This window comes from Nerophis lumbriciformis, linkage group LG15 (genome assembly GCF_033978685.3).
Source record: "Nerophis lumbriciformis linkage group LG15, RoL_Nlum_v2.1, whole genome shotgun sequence".
Lineage (NCBI taxonomy): Eukaryota > Metazoa > Chordata > Actinopteri > Syngnathiformes > Syngnathidae > Nerophis > Nerophis lumbriciformis.
Genome location: NC_084562.2, coordinates 34,489,725 through 34,513,020, shown reverse-complemented (window position 1 = coordinate 34,513,020; position 23,296 = coordinate 34,489,725). Strand labels below are relative to the sequence as shown.

The 23,296-nt window shown below is 41.3% G+C and overlaps 1 protein-coding gene across 3 annotated transcripts in view; it reads right to left on the bottom strand.

Moving 5' to 3' along the window:
- Positions 1-23,296, bottom strand: part of LOC133616073 (uncharacterized) — a 71,201-nt gene that overhangs the window by 17,580 nt on the left and 30,325 nt on the right. For 2 of the 3 annotated variants that reach the window (XM_061975130.2, XM_061975131.2), the window contains exons 5-8: positions 19,029-19,726; positions 13,771-13,980; positions 7,943-8,066; positions 4,149-4,382 (exon numbers count right to left, since the gene is read on the bottom strand). In XM_061975130.2, coding sequence (XP_061831114.1) covers positions 4,149-4,382; positions 7,943-8,066; positions 13,771-13,980; positions 19,029-19,726 — 1,266 coding nt within the window. Of the gene's footprint in view, positions 1-3,589; positions 3,641-4,148; positions 4,383-7,942; positions 8,067-13,770; positions 13,981-19,028; positions 19,727-23,296 lie in introns of those variants that run through there. The other variant, XM_061975132.1, reaches the window with a different exon arrangement.

Here is a 23,296-nt window from a genome sequence, read left to right as displayed (position 1 = left end):
ACTAACACAGGTGAGAGATAAAACCCTTGTGATTAAAAGTATAGATGGGATTTTTAATACCTGCTCCGGTTTTGATTTTATGACCCTTCAAAGACCCGCTGCACTGATGCTCCTGCGGTGCTGTTTTTTTAAGATGGCTGCTCAAAAGCAGGAAGCACCAACGTGCCCACACAATGCAGACAAGGTAGGTACACTAGACAAAAGTCTTGGGACACTTCAGACTACAAGTAGACAAAAGTATTGGGACACTTAGGACTAGCACCTGCCAAATACGCGGGCCCGTCCAACGCTGCTTGCAGCTTTAATTTCCTTATGCCATTCCATTATATTATATCTAAAAAAATATATATATATACTAAAGGTTTTGAGTGTTGTACGTGCATACAAATGTTTTGAATGAATTTTGTCTCTAAGATGATATTTTTCTTCTTTTGTTGAGAAGAATTGCTGTACATTCTTGGGTAGCATATTATACTTTGCTTGTGCATACTTATAGCTGTTTGCAAATGCACCAAATCGTTGAATTTTAATATTTTTGATTTAATAAATAAAGGGTTTGTATGTTCTCCATATTCAACATCATGTATTTTGCAAACTGACCTTTTTTGTAACACGGTTATTGAATTTTAGACTTCCATGTGGAGTCTACTGACAGATATACTATAAGTTAGAACTATTCGCTACTTTGTATTAGAATGGCAACAGCAAAGGATGCAAGAGGATAGAGAAAAAGAAGGAACTTATTGACTACGTCGGACTACAATGGCATACTTGTGCAAAAGCTCTTCATGTAAAACTTTACAATATATGGAGATATCCGCTCATGTCCCCTATTAAAAAAACCTCACAAGTTGGGCAACAATTACAAACAGCTCATTTGGAGGAAGTATAAAGGAAGGCAAGAGTGTTTTATAAATACTGTATCTCTGCCATGCCTCCATGGTTTGATTTAAAAATTTAAGGAATTATGCACATCCCAAATACACAAAAACAGGTACCAACAGGTAAGAAACGTTGGTTTTGCATTATAGGACCCCTAAGTCTCAGAGGTGGGACCAAGTCATTGTTTTGCAAGTCACAAGTAAGTCTCAAGTCTTTGCCCTCAAGTCCGAGTCAAGTCCCGAGTCAAGACAGGCAAGCCCCGAGTCAAGTCCAAAGTCAAGACTGGAAAGTCTCAAGTCAAGTCCTAAGTCCTGCATTTTGAGTTTCGAGTCCTTTCAAGTCCTTTTAACCACAGACTAATATATTAACACAGATTGTGTATGCTTTTCAAACGCTGTATTTATTTATTAAAACAAGTGCATTTTAAATTGCAGGAAAGAAAATTGTGCTGACATTGCACTTTATAATAGCACTATTAACCAGTCATTTTAAACATTAACTCATTCCTTTACAGAACAAACACATTGAAAAATAAAGTGCAAATGTACTTATTTGTACAAAAGTGTTAACATTGAAAAAACATGACATATACGTGAACATAACAAAAAAGTTGTACTTTTTATATGTCAGGGCCCTATGCTGCATTGCATTTGCAAAAAACCAAATTAGCCAAGAGTGTGTCAGTCATTTGTGCACGATGGGGGCGTAGTATGATGCCACCATGGCTGAAAACTCGCTCCACTGGAGCACTGGAGGCAGGCACTGCCAAGACTCTCATGGCCACTCGGAACAGTGAAGGAAGAGTCTTCATGTTCAATGCCCAGAACAAAAGGGGGAGAGAGTTTTTTTGGGTTGGTGCACTACTTGTAAGTGTATCTTGTGTTTTTTATGTTGATTTAATTTAAAAAAAAAAAAAATTCTTGTGCGGCCCGATACCAATCGATCCACGGACCAATACCGGGCCGCGGCCCGGTGGTTGGGGACCGCTGAGGTAAACAACCAACAGTATGTCAGAAAGCTAGCTAAAACGGTACACATATTCATAATATAGTATACATTTTAACTGACCTTTATTTTACTATTTTTGTCTTTTTTTTAGGTGGCTAAAATACGCGGTGCTGCTGACCGCCGTCTAACGTTACGTGTGATATATTGACTAACGTAACCCTGCTTAAAAAAATCACTGAACAAAAAGTATGAATAAGGTAGTGAACTGCAACAGATTCCCGTGTTTGCAATAACGTTATAACGTTAGCAGTGAGTTTACAGCCTCACTGATTTAACTACACAGCAAATAAAAGTCACGTTACTTAGCCAATAAACGTTATCTTACATTCAAAACTCACCGTTCTTTGTGCAACTTCAAATGCCGGACGAAGTTGGAAGTTGTTGCCTCTCCATCAGTAATTTTCGAACCGCATGTGTTGCATACTGCAAACCGTTTTGTGTTGACCACCTCGTAATTTTTATACCCAAACGAAATTATTTTAGGCATCATTTTTTGTTCACTGGCGTGTGGTTTGGACATGTCTTCTTCGTTGGTTGTCCTGCAATTTGATTGGATGAATGCTGTGTGATGAAAACAAAGTAGATCTAATTTGATTGGCTGTTGTACTGAGACCACACCAGCTGACACACGCAACGCTGATAGACAAGTACACAATGAAAAATACGGAGCGCTCCCGAATAACTTTTTCATCTTTGGGTTTTGGGGAAAGTAGCAAGTCATGTCAAGTCATGTCAATTCAAAAGGCTCAAGTCCAAGTGAAGTCACAAGTCATTGATGTTAAAGTCTAAGTCGAGTTGCAAGTCTTTTTACATTTTGTCAAGTCGAGTCTAAAGTCATCAAATTCATGACTCGAGTCTGACTCGAGTCCAAGTCATGTGACTCGAGTCCACACCTCTGCTAAGTCTACATCCACATACCTGGTCCATTGCTAATGTCGAAATAAAATCTGGGACCCAAAACTGTAATTTCTATGAAAAATGGGTCAGTTTATGTTGACATGTGTTGTAGTATTGTTAACTTCCTGATTATCGGTAAGCATCATTAAAGTACAACAGCAAAATAAATACTGTTTAGTCACACCAGGGCCAACCCTAGCTAAATTGGGGCCCTAAGCAGAATTTTATGTTGACTCCCCACACCAAACCCCATAACAGCATTTTTCATTTATGAGAAACAATTTTCATACTTTTAAAATCTAACTTGACATATTTTTGTACTAAAACAAATAAATGGAAAAAATTGTTCAATAACCTACATTTTAGTGCGAAATAATAAATGATATTCTTATTAGTGACGGAGCAGTAGGGAGCTTGGGATACGTTTGCTGTAAAATATTGTATGAAGCGCCCTGTCATTCATTAATTGCATATTCATGCAAAAACAGGAAATGCCAAAAGATTTCAGGTCCCTACACACAGAGCGTGATCTGCATATAGAGAGGAGCGACACTGAGTTACACGGTATTAAAATAAACGCACGGTGACTTCCTGTTTCGTACAAAGTAAGCTTCAAAGTAAAAGCACGGCAGTATAAACTTGTATTCCACCACAGAAACACAACACAATACAAATTATTACAATAGCACTTCTATTAGATAAGAATATTAAATATAGGGCTGTCAAAGTTGCATGTTATCGCATGTGATTAATCACAAAAAAGCATTGTATGAATCATGTGGAAACGCAGATTCAGGAATCAGGCAATTATTTTTGACCGCACATGCTCCTTTACCTTAACCGTGGAAGTTACCTGAGAGACATCACAGGTTGTTATACGGTCAGTGATCAAGTCAATGCATACGCTAGTGCACAGATAAGTGGACTGATCGGACTTCAGATAAATTTGCAGGACTAAATAATGTGCATTCAAGTAAAACATTAAAAATGTTCATGTATGACATTCTGACAAAAAAATTGCATTTGTGTCAAACCTATTGGGGTCTCTTCAAAGTTAATCAAAATTATGCAAGTAAATTCAAAAGTGTGATAAATCATATTTAAAATATTTATTGTTTTATCTAGCTTAAGTAAATGTGCAACAAAAAGTTTCGATTTTGGTTATGTCAACAACCGCTTTTGTTGACGTTAGGGAGGGACACAGTTGACTTAAACACGTTCTACTGTATAGTAAAATTTGAACCAGCACATTAAAAATAGTTTGAAATAGTTTGAAATAACTATTAATTAAGTGTGCTACTGTTGTTAACACGATAAGACTTGTTTGTTTTGCTTCATTCTTACTTGGCAACTCTACTAACCTTTTCCGCAGACAATGCAACGATGGGGCCTGTCACCAGTGTGCAATCTTTCATGGGATTTGAGGGTGTGCGGGTCTCTCAAAGATTTTCCACAGTAGCTACAGAGGAAACCGCCCCTGGTGTGGGAGAGCATGTGGCGACAAAGTTCGGCTTTCTGAGAGAAACTCAGGTCACATTCGGAGCAGGGAAATGGCCTTTCTCCATTGTGAATTCGCAAATGGCTATCAAGGTTCCCTGAGAATGACACAGACAAACAATTAAAAGGCTCAGAAACACATAGTGGGTTAAACATATTTGAATTTGTTAAGGGGTGGGGGTTACAGTTGAAAGCCACTATGGGGCCAACAAAAACTGCGAGTATAAGCACTTTGATAGAGAAGGTTAGAAACAGTATTACATTCAAATACAAATCTAACAAGGTGGTGTCTATGTTGATCTACCCTCCCTCCTCTGGTCATCGCTGTCATTTCCAACAAAAGCCTTACAATTTAGGTAAAAGTAATGTTAAATGTTAATTTATCCAGTTCATTCATCATTTATGTGTATTTACCGTATTTTTCGGACTATAAGTCGCAGTTTTTTTCATAGTTTGGCCGGGCTCCAGTGCGACTTATATATGTTTTTTTCCTTCTTTACTATGCATTTTCGGCAGGTGCGACTTATACTCCGGTGCGACTTATACTACGAAAAATACGGTAACATTGTCTTATACAACTATAATTGTTCTCTATAAAATGTGTTTTATGTTCATATTTTTGAGTGTCTGGAACAGATTAATTGGATTTACATTATCTCTTTGCTTTGGTTGTCGTTTGACCTTTTGGAACAGTTACCAACAAAAATCAAGGTACCACAGTAGTTTTTACACTATACAGTGGGAGCCATTAAAGTTGTTCCCGGTTATGTCAACAGCATCAAGAATCGTTTTCTTTTTTTCATTAAAAAGTGCCTGTTAAAGTCAAAATTTACATACGTGATTGGCCGCTTTCGTCGACATAAAATTTAAGACCCAAAGTGGTTATTCATCCATCCATCCATTTTCTTCTGCTTTTCCAAAGTCGGGTCGGGGAGGCAGCAGCCTAAGCAGAGAAGCCCTGACTTCCCTCTCCCCAGCTCCTCCCGGGGGATCCCAAGGCCTTCCTAGGCCAGCTTCGAGACTACCCAACATGTCCTGGGTCTTCTCTGTGGCCTCCTACCAGCCGGACATGCCCTAAACACCTCCCCAGGGAGGCGTCCGGGGGGCATCCTGACCAGATGCCTTAACCACCTCATCTGGCTCCTCTGGACGTGGAGGAGCAGTGACTTTACTCTGAGCTCCTCCCGAATGACAAAGCTTCTCACCCTATCTCTAAAAGAAAGACCCGTCACCAGACGGAGGAAACTCATTTCGGTTGCTTGTAACCGTGATCTTGTCCTTTTAGTCAAAACCCAAAGCTTGTGGAAATAGGTCAGGATAGGAACGTAGATTGACCGGTAAATTGAGAGGTTTGCCTTCCCGCTCAGCTCCTATTTCACCACGGCGGATCAATACAGGGTCTGCATCATTGCAGATGCGGCACCGATCCGCCTGCTTCACACTTGGCTGCGAACAGGTCCAGTGAGAGCTGAAGATCCTGGCCAGATGACACCAGCAAGACCACATCATCTGCAAAATGCAAAGACCTAATCCTGCTGCCACCAAACCAGATCCCCTCAATGCCCTGACTGCGCCTGGAGATTCTGTCCAGAAATGTTATGAACAGAATCGGTGACAAAGGGCAGCCCTGGCGGAGTACAACGCTCACTGAAAATGGGTTCAACTTACTGCCAACCAAGCTCTGACACCGATCATAAAAGGAATGAACCACCACAATCAGGCGGTCCTCTACCCCATATTCTCTGAGCACTCCCAAACAGGCTTTCCTTAAAGCACATGTAGACTCGTTGGGAAAACTCCCATGCACCCTTGAGGATCCTGCCGAGAGTATAGAGCTGGTCCACAGTTACACTGCTCCTCCTGAATCCGAGGTTCGACTATCCGGTGGAGCCTTCTTTCCAGTACAACTTAAAGGTTGAGGAATGTGATCCCACAATAGTTGTAGCACACCCTCCAATTACCCTTCTTGAAGAGAGGAACCACCTCTTAGGTCTGCCAATCCAGAGGCACCGTCCCTGATGTCCAAGCAATGCTACAGAGTCTCGTCAACCAAGATAGCCCCACAGCATCCCGAGCCTTAAGGAACTCCGGGCAGATCTCATCCACCCTCGGGGCCCTTCCATCACGGAGCTTTTGAACTACCTCGGCAACCTCAGCCGCAGAAATGGGAGCGCCCACCACAGCATCACTTCCTCATTGAGAGACGTGTAGCTGGGATTGAGGAGGTCTTAAAAGTATTCCCTTTACCGATCAAAAATATCCAGAGTCGAGGTCAGCAGTGCACCATTCCCACCATATACAGTGTTGACAGTGCACTGTTTAGCTCTCCTGAGGCGGCGGATGGTAGTCCAGAATCGCTTTAAAGCCGTCTGGAAGTCGTTTTTCATGATTTCACCAAACTCATCCCATGTCCGAGTTTTTGCCTTTCCGACTGCCAAAGCCGCACAATGCTTGGCCTGTCTGTACCTGTTTGCTGCCTCCAGAGTCCCAAGAGCCGAAAGGATCCAATCAGAATGATGGCATCTCTCATTGAGATTACCATTCGGACTCTATATCCAGCACTTGTCTTGTGACATGTTCAAAGTTCTTCCTGAGGTGGGAATAGAAACTCTCTTTGACGGGAGACTCTGCTAGATGTTCCCAACAGACCCTCACAATGCGTTTGGGTCTTCCAGGTCTGACTGGCATCCTCTCCCACCATCAGAGCCAACTCAACACCAGGTGGTAATTGGTTGAAGGCTCTGCCGAATGTCCAAAACATGGGACAGCAAATCCGATGACACAACTACAAAGTCGATCATAGAATTGCGGCCTAGGATGTCCTGGTGCCTTATCTTTGAACATGATGTCCGTTATAGATAATCTGTTGCGAGCACAAAAGTCTAATAACAAAACACCACTCCGGTTCAGATCCGAGCGGCCGTTTCTCCCAATCAGGCCTCATCAGGTTTCACTGTCGTTGCCAATGTGAGCTTTGAAATCCCCCAGCAGAAAAAGGGACTCCCCTGGGGGAGCACTCTCCAGTAGTCCCTCTTCTGAATCCAAAAAGGGCGGGTAGTCTGAACTGCTGCTTGGTGCATAGGCGCAAAGAACAGTTAGGACCCGCCCCTACACCCTTAGGCGCAGGGAAACTACGCTCTTGTTTACTGGGTTAAAGTCCAACGTACAGGCTCTGAGCTGCTGGGTAGAAGAGAGTCCAGACCCTCGTGAGAGGACTGGTTACAGAGCCCTTGATGTGCGTCAAAGTAAGTCCAACTAAATCTAGCCAGAACTTCTCCACCTCGTGCACCAGCTCAGGCTCCATCCCTCCCAGCAAGGTACGTTCCATGTCCAAAGAGCTAGCTTATGTAGCCGGGGATCGTACCGCCCAGGGCCCTGCCTTCGGCTGCCGCCCAGCTCACACTTCACCCGACCTCTATGCCCCCTACTATGAGTGGTGAACCCATTGGAGGGCAATGTGGTCATTTCTACGTTGAATGTTAACGTGTGTTGTAATATTGCTGTGCAAGAATGTACAACATACAATCTAGAATGTTATGTTTCCGGTGTTTATCTTTTTTTCAAATGCAAAGGTATGTATAGATTAATCCTCCATTACTTCATGACACATGGAATATATTGTTGTTCCTTCAGGCTCAGACATCAGTGTCAATGTTACCTTTCTGACTGAAACGTTTCCCACAGTGTTGACAGATGTGAGGTTTCTCTCCAGTGTGGAGCTTCATGTGATTCCTCAGAGAACCAGGGTTTGCTAGCAGCTTGGGGCAGAGGTTACACTGCAACTGAGAGAAAACCCCAAATTATTTTATTTCCTCTTTTTATAGTCTTGGTGTTAAACTACACTTCAGGGAGAATCCATGACTGGAATGGAAATTTAGAGTAGAGATGGTACATGAAAGATTCAAGCAGCACTGAGAGTCAAGCCTATATTATATTGGAACTCATGTCTGAAATGGTTTCATGATTTACATGTTAAATTGAGCAACATCACCTTTGCACAATTCAACATGTCGGAAAATGAGTACTGATAATTAATTCACACCATATGCTTTACATGTTGACACTTTCAATAATTCATGTTTATATTTTTTAATTAGCAAATTGTGTAGCATTAATAGCATTGATGTCTTAAACCAAAGGCCCTTCCAACTACTTGTTTTAGCTCCCCTCTAAGAAGATTTTCCTAACACAAGAGAGAGGAAAATGTGCATTTTTGTGAAAAGAGTTATATAACCCTTGCGGCCGTGAAAGTGCACAGGCCTGATTTGTGATTGGAGACGCGCAAGGAAGGCAAGGAAAAGGGTTGTTATGTATGTGTTTGTGCACGCAATGAGACATCTGCACGGGAGAGACATGGTGCTTTTAAACGAGGTAAGCTAACCATGAGTACATCCAAAATAATAAATATCTGAGAAGAAAATAGAGTTAAATTCTGTATGGACAGATTTATTTGCCCGTAAAATTACAAAAAAGATTAAAACTTTTCAAAGTTCATAAGCTGTTTTGTTTTGCAGTTTCGGACTTTTTTTTCTCTCCTCGTAGATGTAGCAAAATGGCTCTTTTGGCAGTAAAGGTTTGCTTAGGCAGTGATGCAAGCAAGTAAGAAAATAAGAAGACAGGATCAAAAATATAAAATAATCACATGAGAAAATAAAAAAAATGACAAGCTTATGCAGTGATAAAGTAAAATAAAATTAAAAAATTAAAAGTGCCAAACAATTTTAAAGTTAGTTATAAGACTAAATACATTTAGTCTTATAATACTCACGTCTGCTAACACAGACCCGCAGACGTGAGCACATCACCCCTATTTTAGCGTCCCTTCACTGGCTCCCTGTGCGTTACCGAATACATTTTAAACTCCTTTTATTTGTTTTTAAATGTCTAAACAACCTCGCGCCAACCTATCTCTCCGACCTCCTTCAGCCTTACTGCCCCACCCGATCCTTAAGATCAGCCGATCAGCTGCTGTTGACGGTCCCTGACACAAGGCTGAAGCTTAGAGGTGACAGAGCTTTCGCCGTTGCTGCTCCCAAGCTCTGGAACGACCTACCCCTGAGTGTTAGACAAGCCTCCTCTCTTCCTGTTTTTAAATCTCTCTTAAAAACATACTTTTATTCCATGGCTTTTAACACTGAGTGATATCCATCCTGCAATGGCGCCCCATAATACACCTGCTGTGATCCTGTTTTTATGTTTTTATGTTTTTATTAATTCTATTTTAATTATTATTATTTTATTTTTTTTATCGTGTTCTGTTTGTGTTGTGTTGTGTTTGCTCGGTACTCGTTTTATCTTTTAACCTGCTCATTGTACAGCACTTTGGCTACCCCTGTGGTAAATTTTAAATGTGCTCTATAAATAAAGTTGATTTGATTTGATTTGATTTTGGAAAAAGTTTGAATTGATAATGAATTGAAAATAATAAATCCAAATGAGGAAAGAGATTAACAACGAATAAACAAATTAGTGAATACTGGAGAGAATGTCATATACTTGACAAGTTATGACTTTACTTTGTTTTTCACATATTTCCTGTTTTGTGCTTTTATTTTGTTGCACTAATTCCTGTGTTGTTTTTAGTACAATCTTGACTTCAGCAGCAAGTAGATCAAACTGCAGGCTGCAGACACTGTAGGGGAATGCCCCTGTTGGAGAACGCCCGTGGCGACAACGGGAGTAAAGCGCACTGACATGACAGTAGAATATTTTCATCACAGATAATGGGATCTAATCAATTAATTAATGCAAAGATGGGGTTATGGTTAATATATATTTCAATTGTAGTTGCTATATTGTTATGCCAGCAATGACAATTACATTTGTGTTCATTACATACAAAAGGCCGAACACACAATACAATCAACAACCAAAATAACAATCATAAGCTGTTTAATAACCATATTTCGTCGAAGTTTGAATCAGCTAAATTTGGCATAGTCACATGCATTGTACCAACCATCTTGGAACACGTTATAAATGTCCAGTGTGGGGGCTCCATTACAGGAGGGATTAACAGCCATGACATACAACTGGGTTCTATGAACACAGATACAACTGTATCTACGACGGATACTGCAATACAAAATAGTCTCTCTCTTTTTGATGAAATAACATTAGAGGAACTATTACAGCGTGTAAGTGGGATAAAACAAACAACATGTTTACTTGACCCACTTCCTGGGAAACTTATCAAGGAGCTTTTTGTATTATTAGGTCCATCAGTGCTAAATATTATAAACTTATCACTTTCCTCTGGCACTGTTCCCCTAGCATTCAAGAAAGCGGTTATTCATCCTCTGCTCAAAAGACCTAACCTTGATCCTGACCTCATGGTAAACTACCGACCGGTGTCCCACCTTCCCTTTATTTCGAAAATCCTCGAAAAAATTGTCGCACAGCAGCTAAATGAACACTTAGTGTCTAACAATCTCTGTGAACCTTTTCAATCCGGTTTCAGGGCAAATCACTCTACGGAGACAGCCCTCGCAAAAATGACGAATGATCTACTGCTAACGATGGATTCTGATGCGTCATCTATGTTGCTGCTTCTTGATCTTAGCGCTGCTTTCGATACCGTCGATCATAATATTTTATTAGAGCGTATCAAAACACGTATTGGTATGTCAGACTTAGCTTTGTCGTGGTTTAACTCTTATCTTACTGACAGGATGCAGTGCGTCTCCCATAATAATGTGACCTCGGACTATGTTAAGGTAACGTGCGGAGTTCCTCAGGGTTCGGTTCTTGGCCCTGCACTCTTTAGTATTTACATGCTGCCGCTAGGCGACATCATACGCAAATACGGTGTTAGCTTTCATTGTTATGCTGATGACACCCAACTCTACATGCCCCTAAAGCTGACCAACACGCCGGATTGTAGTCAGCTGGAGGCGTGTCTTAATGAAATTAAACAATGGATGTCCGCTAACTTCTTGCAACTCAACGCCAAGAAAACGGAAATGCTGATTATCGGTCCTGCTAAACACCGACATTTATTTAATAATACCACCTTAACATTTGACAACCAAACAATTACACAAGGCGAATCAGTAAAGAATCTGGGTATTATCTTCCACCCAACTCTCTCCTTTGAATCACACATTAAGAGTGTTACTAAAACGGCCTTCTTTCATCTCCGTAATATCGCTAAAATTCGTTCTATTTTATCCACTAGCGACGCTGAGATCATTATTCATGCGTTCGTTACGTCTCGTCTCGACTACTGTAACGTATTATTTTCGGGTCTCCCTATGTCTAGCATTAAAAAATTACAGTTGGTACAAAATGCGGCTGCTAGACTTTTGACAAGAACAAGAAAGTTTGATCATATTACGCCTATACTGGCTCACCTGCACTGGCTTCCTGTGCACTTAAGAAGTGACTTTAAGGTTTTACTACTTACGTATAAAATACTACACGGTCTAGCTCCGTCCTATCTTGTCGATTGCATTGTACCATATGTCCCGGCAAGAAATCTGCGTTCAAAGAACTCCGGCTTATTAGTGATTCCCAGAGCCCAAAAAAAGTCTGCGGGCTATAGAGCGTTTTCTATTCGGGCTCCAGTACTATGGAATGCCCTCCCGGTAACAATTAGAGATGCTACCTCAGTAGAAGCATTTAAGTCCCATCTTAAAACTCATTTGTATACTCTAGCCTTTAAATAGCCCCCCTGTTAGACCAGTTGATCTGCCGTTTCTTTTCTTTTCTCCTCTGCTCCCCTTTTCCTTGGGGGGGGGGGCACAGGTCCGGTGGCCATGGATGAAGTGCTGGCTGTCCAGAGTCGGGACCCGGGGTGGACCGCTCGCCTGTGCATCGGCTGGGAACATCTCTGCGCTGCTGACCCGTCTCCGCTCGGGATGGTGTCCTGCTGGCCCCACTATGGACTGGACTCTTACTATTATGTTGGATCCACTATGGACTGGACTCTCACAATATTATGTCAGACCCACTCGACATCCATTGCTTTCGGTCTCCCCTAGAGGGGGGGGGGTTACCCACATATGCGGTCCTCTCCAAGGTTTCTCATAGTCATTCACATCGACGTCCCACTGGGGTGAGTTTTTCCTTGCCCGTATGTGGGCTTTGTACCGAGGATGTCGTTGTGGCTTGTGCAGCCCTTTGAGACACTTGTGATTTAGGGCTATATAAATAAAGATTGATTGATTGATTGATTGAAATAGACTTTTTTTGTTGAATTGACAACATATGCTGGCTGTTGGTGGTGTTCTTAAATTCTCTTCTTATTCTCAAAAATCCGCTGATATGGGCTACAAGATGTTACCTTTGTAACAGAGAACAATATGTTTGTATTAAAGGTGATTTATCTAAAAAAGCTAAATATACTCAGAGGTGCCACTTTGTCTTTGTTGTTGTCTTTCTGTTTGCTGTTGTCTTTCTGTTTGCTTGTTTTCTTTTTTGTTTGGTGGGACCCATTACCTCCCTGCTTGGCACTCAGCATCAAGGGTTGGAATTGGGGGTTAAATCACCAAAATGATTCCCGGGCGCGGCCACCGCTGCTGCCCACTGCTCCCCTCACCTCCCAGGGGGTGATCAAGGGTGATGGGTCAAATGCAGAGAATAATCTCGCCACACCTAGTGTGTGTGTGACAATCATTGGTACTTTAACTTTAACTTTAATGTTGTGATGTTTTTGTATTAGAGTGGAGGCTGTTATTTAAGCCCTTCATTGTTTTTTTCCTGCACAGTTAATTGTGGACTTTTTAAACTATGATTGAATGTTTGTTTTGTGCATTTAACAAATAAATATTTTTGGGTTGAAAAAACATTGCAAACTGCACTTTCAAGTCAGCTGGGTCTGCAAATATTTTTTCTTGTTCGTTCCCATGTGTTCTTGCTACTTGTGCTGGTGTTGTAAGGAACCCTCGGCTTTCAATATCGCGGCACCTCCTGTTGCTCCTCATGAGATAAAGCTTCTGAAGCTTTCTTTGTGTGATTCCTACGCTCCACTTTTTAGTAAAGACTTTGAGCTGCCTTTGTATGTCTCCGTGCCATGCTTACCTCCTCGTGAAGTCGTACTGCTCACCCTTATTTGGAATTGTGACTTTTGTCAAGTCTATACCTTCATGCCCACTTCTTTAGTGTCTTCTATTTTTATGCCCTGTTTTGCACCGTTTAATTACATTTTTGTCAAGGTACTTTGTGTATCATGTACATTTTTTTGTGTATGTGCTGCATTTATTTAAATATTTTATCAAACAGACCTGCCCTTACTGTATGTCCTTGTAACCCTGGTGTAACGCCACTACACATTTTAATGAAACATACACAAGAAAGTAAACATCTGACAGAAAGGTATAATTCATAAATAAACACTGAATGTTGGCAATAAGCTATTAATAATGATAGTGAGAGGAAAACCAAAACAAATGTATTCCTTACTATCATTGAGTGAAAGTAGAAAGTAGAAATGAGAGAGTTGCTTATTTGAAAATGTCAGCTTATATGAAAAAAACAACATCCCACCTTTGGAGGCTGTGAGTAAATCAATCTGCTGCAGTGGAGAAGGCGGTGGATGCGCAGGGATGGTCGACGTGCAAATGCATTACCACAGTACTCGCACACATACGGCTTGTTTCCAGTGTGGAGGACCAAGTGCTCTTTCAGGTCTCGCTTTAGGCCATAGGTCTTGTCACAGTGAGGACATGAAAACGGACGTTCCCCACGGTGGCTCAACTAGAGAGAGAGTAAACCCTTATTGTTGATAGTAGTATATACAATGTACCAACCATGAGATCTAATCGATGAGATTAAAGGCTACATTATTACCTTCTAGACATTTACAGATTTGAACCCTAACACAAAGCTGAACATCGTTCATTATCTTAGCCAGCAAATGAATATCATGCTGTTGTGCAGATGAACCAATGTATTATCATTTCAACTGCAATTGTTCAGTGGGTAAATAGTGAGCCCATTTGATGACTAAGCATGTGGTCATCAAGGGACGAGTCCACAAAAAACAGACAAAACCCACACAGCATCTAAAAAAAGTTATTGTTTAGGAGCCCATTTAGCTGTCCTTACCAGTAAAATAAGAACTCTGAAGGCAGTAAATTGCTTCAGAAGACAGCAGCAGTGTTAAGGGGAGATTGGACAAATAGGGGGCAGATTGTAACTTCTACAATAAAACTTTTTTGGGGTAGTAAAAGTAACGTACTTACAGTATATTTTATTTGGAATGATGGTATTGACACCAAGGATGGTATCAGATAGTAGCGTGATAAGATATTTTTCAGTTCTTTTCTGGCCTCATTTTCATAAATAGCTGTGTGTGTGTGTTTATGTGTAAAAAGGTTGTTTATATTCTTACATTGTTGATTGAATTATATGTATATATTGTGATAGGCTCCAGCAACCCCAGCGACTCCGAGAGGTATAAGCGGTAGAAAGTGTATGGATGGATGGATATATATTTTATTTATGTAAACAAAATCAGAGCATATGTTCTTGAAAACAAGAGAGCTTTGGGGGCAAAAAGCCAAGAGTAGTTTTTGTTCTTACAGTATTTACTTATTTTGCTCAAACGATTGTAAGTACCGTATTTTCCGCACCATTAGCCGCACCTAAAAACCACAAATTTACTCAAAAGCTGACAGTGCGGCTTTTAACCCGGTGCGCTTTATATATGGATAAATATTAAGATTCATTTTCATAAAGTTTCGGTCTCGTAACTACGGTAAACAGCCGCCATCTTTTTTCCCGGTAGAACAGGAAGCGCTTCTTCTTCTACGCAAGCAACCGCCAAGGTAAGCACCCGCCCCCATAGAACAGGAAGCGCTTCTTCTTCTACTGTAAGCAACCACCCGCCCGCGTAGAAGAAGAAAAAGCGCGCGGATATTACCGTACGTTTCATTTCCTGTTTACATCTGTAAAGATCACAAAATGGCTCCTACTAAGCGACAAGGATCCGGTTCATGAAAAGACGCAATCTCTCCATTCTCACACGGATTACTATTTCACAGCAACTGATATTCCTGTGAACCGCACTGTGGATACTGTGGATACAACGGGAGCACGTACGGTGAATATTCGCACCACAGGGAATGAGAAGTCGTCCTTCACTGTGGTTCTAGCTTGCCATGCTAATGGCCTGAAACTTCCACCCATGGTGATATTCAAAAGGAAGACCTTGCCAAAAGAGACCTTTCCAGCCGGCGTCATCATAAAAGCTAACGCGAAGGGATGGATGGATGAAGAAAAGATGAGCGAGTGGTTAAGGGAAGTTTACGCGAAGAGGCCGGGTGGCTTTTTTCACACAGCTCCGTCCATGTTGATATACGACTCTATGCGCGCCCACATCACAGATGGTGTCAAAAAACAAGTGAAGCACACAAATACAACACTCGCCGTCATTCCGGGTGGATTAACCAAAGAACTCCAACCGCTGGATATTGGTGTCAACAGGGCATTCAAATCACGACTGCGAACGGCGTGGGAACAATGGATGACCGAAGGCGAACACACCTTCACCAAGACAGGCAGACAGCGCCGGACGACATACGCCAACATCTGCCAGTGGATCGTAAATGCCTGGGCAGATATTTCGGTCACAACTGTGGTCCGAGCTTTCCGGAAGGCAGGATTCACAGAACTGCTGAACAGTGACACTGACTCCGATGACTTCGAAGAGACGGAACCGGCCATTTTGGATCCCACATTTGCCCAACTTTTCAATTCGGACACCGAAGACGAAGAATTCGAAGGATTTACGAATGAAGAATAACTTCAGAAGGTGAGCGCTATGTTTATTTTGTGTGTTGTGACATTAACGTTCGAGCAACATTATGTTGCTATTGCTATGCACTATTTTGAATTTTACTATGTTTGTGATTGCACATTTGCGTACATTTTGGGACAGAGTTGTTAGAACGCTGGTTTTTAATATATTATTAAAGTTTGACTGACCTATCTGACTGTTTTTTTTGACATTCCCTTTAGCGCAGCGTAGGCGCGGCTTATAGTCCGGGGCGGCTTATAGGTGGACAAAGTTTTGAAATATGCCATTCATTGAAGGTGCGGCTAATAATCTGGTGCGCCTTATAGTGCGGAAAATACGGTAATAAAAGGGAATAGTTTTATATAATCCATCCATCCATCCATTTTCTACCGCTTGTCCCGTTACTGTTTTTATTAGTTATTGTTACTTTTTTTTAATCATTATTGTTGTATTTATATAATGGTAAATCGTTCACAAATAAGTTTGTTTCATAACTGTTTTTGTTTGCCTAAAAGCTTGTTTGTGGTTTTTTTCAGATTAAAATGTTCATTCAAATTAAAAACAGAATCATTCAATGATTCTAAAAATGTCTAGAAAAAAGTATTGGCGTCAGTAACACCAGTGTTTCCCATATGACTGCAATCTATCTGTGCTGTTTTCATTCTGTCGTAGACGAGCAAGACGTATCCGCCTGTTAGTGCTTCAAAATTGGTCGTGGGGGTATAGCATAACATTTATCACGCCAAAAAAAACTCTGCTTAGGACCCAGATTTGACAATCAATAGGGATCGGAATCGGAATATTCACTAAATATAGTCAACATGTCGCTAAGTCGTCTACTTATTTTCTGCTTATGAGGTGTGCTAAAAAGCAGAGTTATGATGTCATCACATTTCTATTCTACATAAATCTATTTGTGGCGGTCCAAATGTATTCATGGGGGGCCACCACAATTAAATGAATATATGGGAAACACTGATCAGTATTGAATATACTGGCCCTGAATTTACTTAGTAATGGATTGATACCAAAATTTGCAGCATTGCCTGACCATATTTGCCAACTGTACAGGTAAAAGCCAGTAAATTAGAATATTTTGAAAAACTTGATTTATTTCAGTAATTGCATTCAAAATGTGTAACTTGTACATTATATTTATTCATTGCACACAGACTGATGCATTCAAATGTTTATTTCATTTAATTTTGATGATTTGAAGTGGCAACAAATGAAAATCCAAAATTCCGTGTGTCACAAAATTAGAATATTACTTAAGGCTAATACAAAAAAGGGATTTTTAGAAATGTTGGCCAACTGAAAAGTATGAAAATGAAAAATATGAGCATGTACAATACTCAATACTTGGTTGGAGCTCCATTTGCCTCAATTACTGCGTTAATGCGGCGTGGCATGGAGTCGATGAGTTTCTGGCACTGCTCAGGTGTTATGAGAGCCCAGGTTGCTCTGATAGTGGCCTTCAACTCTTCTGCGTTTTTGGGTCTGGCATTCTGCATCTTCCTTTTCACAATACCCCACAGATTTTCTATGGGGCTAAGGTCAGGGGAGTTGGCGGGCCAATTTAGAACAGAAATACCATGGTACGTAAACCAGGCACGGGTAGATTTTGCGCTGTGTGCAGGCGCCAAGTCCTGTTGGAACTTGAAATCTCCATCTCCATAGAGCAGGTCAGCAGCAGGAAGCATGAAGTGCTCTAAAACTTGCTGGTAGACGGCTGCGTTGACCCTGGATCTCAGGAAACAGAGTGGACCGACACCAGCAGATGACATGGCACCCCAAACCATCACTGATGGTGGAAACTTTACACTAGACTTCAGGCAACGTGGATCCTGTGCCTCTCCTGTCTTCCTCCAGACTCTGGGACCTCGATTTCCAAAGGAAATGCAAAATTTGCATGGTTGGGTGATGGTTTGGGGTGCCATGTCATCTGCTGGTGTCGGTCCACTCTGTTTCCTGAGATCCAGGGTCAACGCAGCCGTCTACCAGCAAGTTTTAGAGCACTTCATGCTTCCTGCTGCTGACCTGCTCTATGGAGATGGAGATTTCAAGTTCCAACAGGACTTGGCGCCTGCACACAGCGCAAAATCTACCCGTGCCTGGTTTACGGACCATGGTATTTCTGTTTTAAATTGGCCCGCCAACTCCCCTGACCTTAGCCCCATAGAAAATCTGTGGGGTATTGTGAAGAGGAAGATGCAGAATGCCAGACCCAAAAACGCAGAAGAGTTGAAGGCCACTATCAGAGCAACCTGGGCTCTCATAACACCTGAGCAGTGCCAGAAACTCATCGACTCCATGCCACGCCGCATTAACGCAGTAATTGAGGCAAAAGGAGCTCCAACCAAGTATTGAGTATTGTACATGCTCATATTTTTCATTTTCATACTTTTCAGTTGGCCAACATTTCTAAAAATCCCTTTTTTGTATTAGCCTTAAGTAATATTCTAATTTTGTGACACACGGAATTTTGGATTTTCATTTGTTGCCACTTCAAATCATCAAAATTAAATGAAATAAACATTTGAATGCATCAGTCTGTGTGCAATGAATAAATATAATGTGCAAGTTACACCTTTTGAATGCAATTACTGAAATAAATCAAGTTTTTCAAAATATTCTAATTTACTGGCTTTTACCTGTATAAACACCATACATTGTACATATTAAACATTGATGTGGAGATAAAGGGATTAGTTGTGCAGTTGTATTTAAAGAAAATCCAAAACTGACCCAAGGCAACGCTTATAGCTATTACATCTATGTTGTCAAAGGCCCTAAAGCTCCCAGAAGATCTATTTAAATAACTGAGGCAACTCTATAAACTTAAAAAAGGAAGCCACTCCTATTGATGTGATGTACTGCAAGCTTTAGAGGTATGAAATTTCAAGAAATGCATTCTTATGAATAGTTTGACAATTCTAAATTGCTTGACCACTGTCCATTTACAAAATCCCAAAATATTCCAAATCTATCAGCTCACTCCTACCTGGTGGGCCTTGAAGCTCTCTGCAGAAGTGTAGTTTTTGCCGCACTCCTGGCAGGTGAAAGGCTTCTTTTCTGTGTGACTGAACTGGTGTTTCTTTAAGTGGCCAATCTGGTAGAACATTTTACCGCAGTTGGAACACCTGTAACGCCTCTCTCTCACCTCGAGAGCGTTGACAGCTGTATCAGTATCTGAAGTTGCCATGGAAACCGGCTCATCTGCAGAGGACTTGGCTGCCTCTGTGAGAGTCTCTATTAGCCCGTCCGTATGTCTGTCTGAATGAATAGGGAGTTCCTTAACCCGGCTGTTCAGACAGTGAAAGCGACGTGGTTTAGCAGCTAGCCGAGAACTAACCCGGACAGAAGGCGCCTGACCACTTAAGTTCCTCTGCTTGTCTACAGAGATAGACTGTGACATGATGTCCACAGTGGCCATGGCTCCGTTCAAGTGTCCATCTGTTGCAGTGGCTACTTGAGCCGTAAAGTTGTTGCTGTCCTCATTTCCCTCAAAGCTCGGATTTCTCTTAGACAAGATTTCTCCAGCATTCAGTTTGGTTGACGCAATCTTTGAGAGTTTATAGAGGTCCTTGTTCCGTCCTTCCTCATCCTTGAGTTGGTTATGTACTTCTTTGGCTTCCTTAACACTGTGTAGGCTTGTCACAACCATTTCTGCATCCCTCGTGACTTTCATTCTCTGATCATCTGAAAATATAGAGTGAACATTTTAATTGACTGTAAAATGCAAACAATATAAATATTAGGGGCATAACGAATATATGTATTTGTAGTCATATCAAACATTACATTTACTTAGGTAACTTTTTTGGATACATTGTATTTGTCAGAGTAGTTTTAATGCAACATAGGTTTAACTTGTACTTGGGAATTTTGTATTTTTGATCGCTACTTTCATTTCAATCTATTGATAACTGCTTGCAAAGGTGTATTTAGTTTTTGCTTGTCAGGGATGGTAACATGACTCTTTTGCACATATCCAAAAGTGACATTTGACTCCGTTTTACCAATCAAACGGAGCCTGGCAATCACATGACTGCACTCAAAGTATAGGCAGTCCCACACTGTAAAATGTTACATTATTATTATTATTAAACTATTGTGTGCGACAAGAAGCCGAACACCTCTATTCATCCATCCATCCATCCATTTTCTACCGCTTATTCCCTTTTGGGGTCGCGGGGGGCGCTGGAGCCTATCTCAGCTACAATCGGGCGGAAGGCGGGGTACACCCTGGACAAGTCGCCACCTCATCGCAGGGCCAACACAGATAGACAGACAACATTCACACTCACATTCACACACTAGGGCCAATTTAGTGTTGCCAATCAACCTATCCCCAGGTGCATGTCTTTGGAGGTGGGAGGAAGCCGGAGTACCCGGAGGGAACCCACGCAGTCACGGGGAGAACATGCAAACTCCACACAGAAAGATCCCGAGCCCGGTTTTGAACCCAAGACTACTCAGGACCTTCGTATTGTGAGGCAGATGCACTAACCCCTCTTCCACCGTGACGCCCCACCTCTATTAAATCAATGTTTAATTTGAATGCTACTAAATTAGTATATTATAAACTGTTATCTGTGTCAGTAGAAATGTTCACATTTTGAGCCAACAATAATTCTACTTTGAACTAGAGAAAATTTATTTTTCTTGCTGCTCTTATTTATTAGATGCCTTTTACTGAATATGCACAAGCACTTTTTTTTAATATTATGTGATATAATGCCTTTTATACTGTATTCTTTGTTGTATGTACTGTATGTGATTGTAAACCCTGTAACGTGACTCTGGCACAAGCTCAACTCTTTGCCCACAATAGATCCAAATGGAGAGACCTGGTTGCCACGGTTGGCTCTACGCGCCTTGATGTGCAAGAAAGAGGACTAAAGAAAGAAAGAAAGAAAGAAAGAAAAATATGTGATTGTATGACTACTTGGATGTTGGAGTCTGCGATGAAGCTTGATGAAAACATCCATCCGTCCATCCATTTTCTACCGCTTGTCCCATGTTACAGTAAATTGTAGATTTTTTTTTTATGTTTTAGCTGCACATATATTAATAATAACCCTGTTATAATGTCATACATGAATTTAAAATGTGCATCTTTTGTGGTACATGCTGTCCCCTCTCACACACACACCCCACTTCGGTATCTCTTTCAAGCTACTTTTTCCAGCTGCTTTTAAACCATCATCATATTCTCCATATTTTCATGGATATATGTCCTCCGTTTTAAAATTATTTTAACTTCCTTGGCTGGCGTTATCAACTCTGTCTGCTGTATGGTGCAGATTAGAAGTGCTACGCTTGACCCGTTCACCAAGTCAGTAATAGCTCGGTCATGTTTTGATTCATTCATTGAATTTCTTCTTAGCAATCTCCTTCACACACACAATCCCATAGTGAAATATTTTAATTTAAAACATGTGTACACACGTACAATTCTTAAGACCTTTAGCCTATTACCATGTGGAATTAAATTATGGTATGGATTAAGTAAAGAAATCGAACAATGTAGTATATACTAATATGATCTAGTTTAAGAAACTGTTCAAACTCAAAGTGTTTACAAAGTACAAGGAAGAAGAATCCTGATAAACATCTTAAAAAATTAAGATAATCTTATTCATCTCATATTGTGAACTATATATTACTTAACTATTTATTCATGAGAACTTTACTTTTTGTTTTTTATTTATATAATAATTATTTACTTACTCATTTGTCATTGTATTTATTTATTTACTGATTTATTTATTGTTGTGTTACAGAATGAGTAGTAACGTGTTAGAAGTTGCTATGATACAAAAAGGGGTAAGATTAAATAAACTCTGCTTCCTCCTACTACTGCGGACATGCTGTGTAGCTTTGGTGCGCCTGAAAGAGTGGCAGCATATCACAGTAGCTCCTTTGAATTCCTTTTATTTTACTTTATTTTTGGTATTATTCTCAACTTTTCTTGCTTTTTTTTATCTCTTACCTTTTCCATAAACCACTAATTATGGTTCTTGGGCGCTTTTGTGTCTTTTCGTTACTTTTCTTTTTCTTTTCGGGCCGTTTTTGTGTTTGGCTTTGAGCAACGGAGCAGCAGGCCTTTTGTTTACACACGCCCTCGAGGAGCTGTTTGCGCTCTCCTTACCAGCGCTATGGGGAACGCGGCCGGACCTTCCCGTGGAACTACGGAAAAAGCGCAGGGGACGCCGTGCCGGCATAAAGATGAGGGAGCGGAGAAGGAAATTTAAGCCTGCAATTCCCTCTGTCCTCATGGGGAACGTGCGGTCTTTGGCGAATAAAATGGATGAATTGTTCGGGCTCGTCCGAACTCAAAAGGAGTACGCAGTGTGCAGCATCATGTGCTTTACGGAGACTTGGCTACACGCGGAATTCCCGGACCACAGCGCGTCTCTACCCGGCTTCACAGCCTCACGGGCGGATAGAAACACACTCCTGAGCGGTAAGAAAAAAGGCGGCGGGATTGCCATCTTGGTGAACGAGAGGTGGTGTAATCCTGGACATATTACTGTTAAGGAGTGTGTTTGTCTGCCGGACATTGAACTTCTGGCTGTTGGAATTCGACCATGTTATTTGCCAAGAGAGTTTACTTCTGTTATCTTCATCGGAGTTTATGTCCCTCCTTCTGCTGACGAAGCTGTTGCTTGTGACACCATTCATACCGCTGTTGCTAAGCAACAGACCAAACATCCCGATGCCCTCATTCTCATTTCGGGTGACTTTAATCATGTTTCTTTGGACTCTATTTTACCCACTTTCCATCAATATGAGCACTGTGCAACACGGTAAAATAAAACTCGCCCTACTGTATGCTAATTCAAAAGATGCATACAGAGCCACTGCCATGCCCCCCTGGGACGGTCTGATCACAATCTGGTGCTTTTAACACCTCAATATGTTCCTGCTGTGAGGAGGCAGCCCATCTCAACAAAATCAGTGCAGAGGAGGAACCAGGAGGCATGCATTGCCTTGCAGGACTGCTTTGAGACTACAGACTGGGAAGTACTCTGTAAGCCTCACGGGACAGATATTGACAGCATCACAGACTGCATCACAGACTGCATCACAGTCTACATAAATTTCTGTGAGGACTCCATCATCCCTACAAAAACTGTCCATTGTTACCCAAATAACTAGCCCTGGATCACCAGCCAGCTAAAGGTGCTGCTGAATAAAAAGAAGCTAGCCTTCAGATCCGGTGATCGGGACGAGTTGAGGAGGATTCAGTGGCAGCTTAAAGTT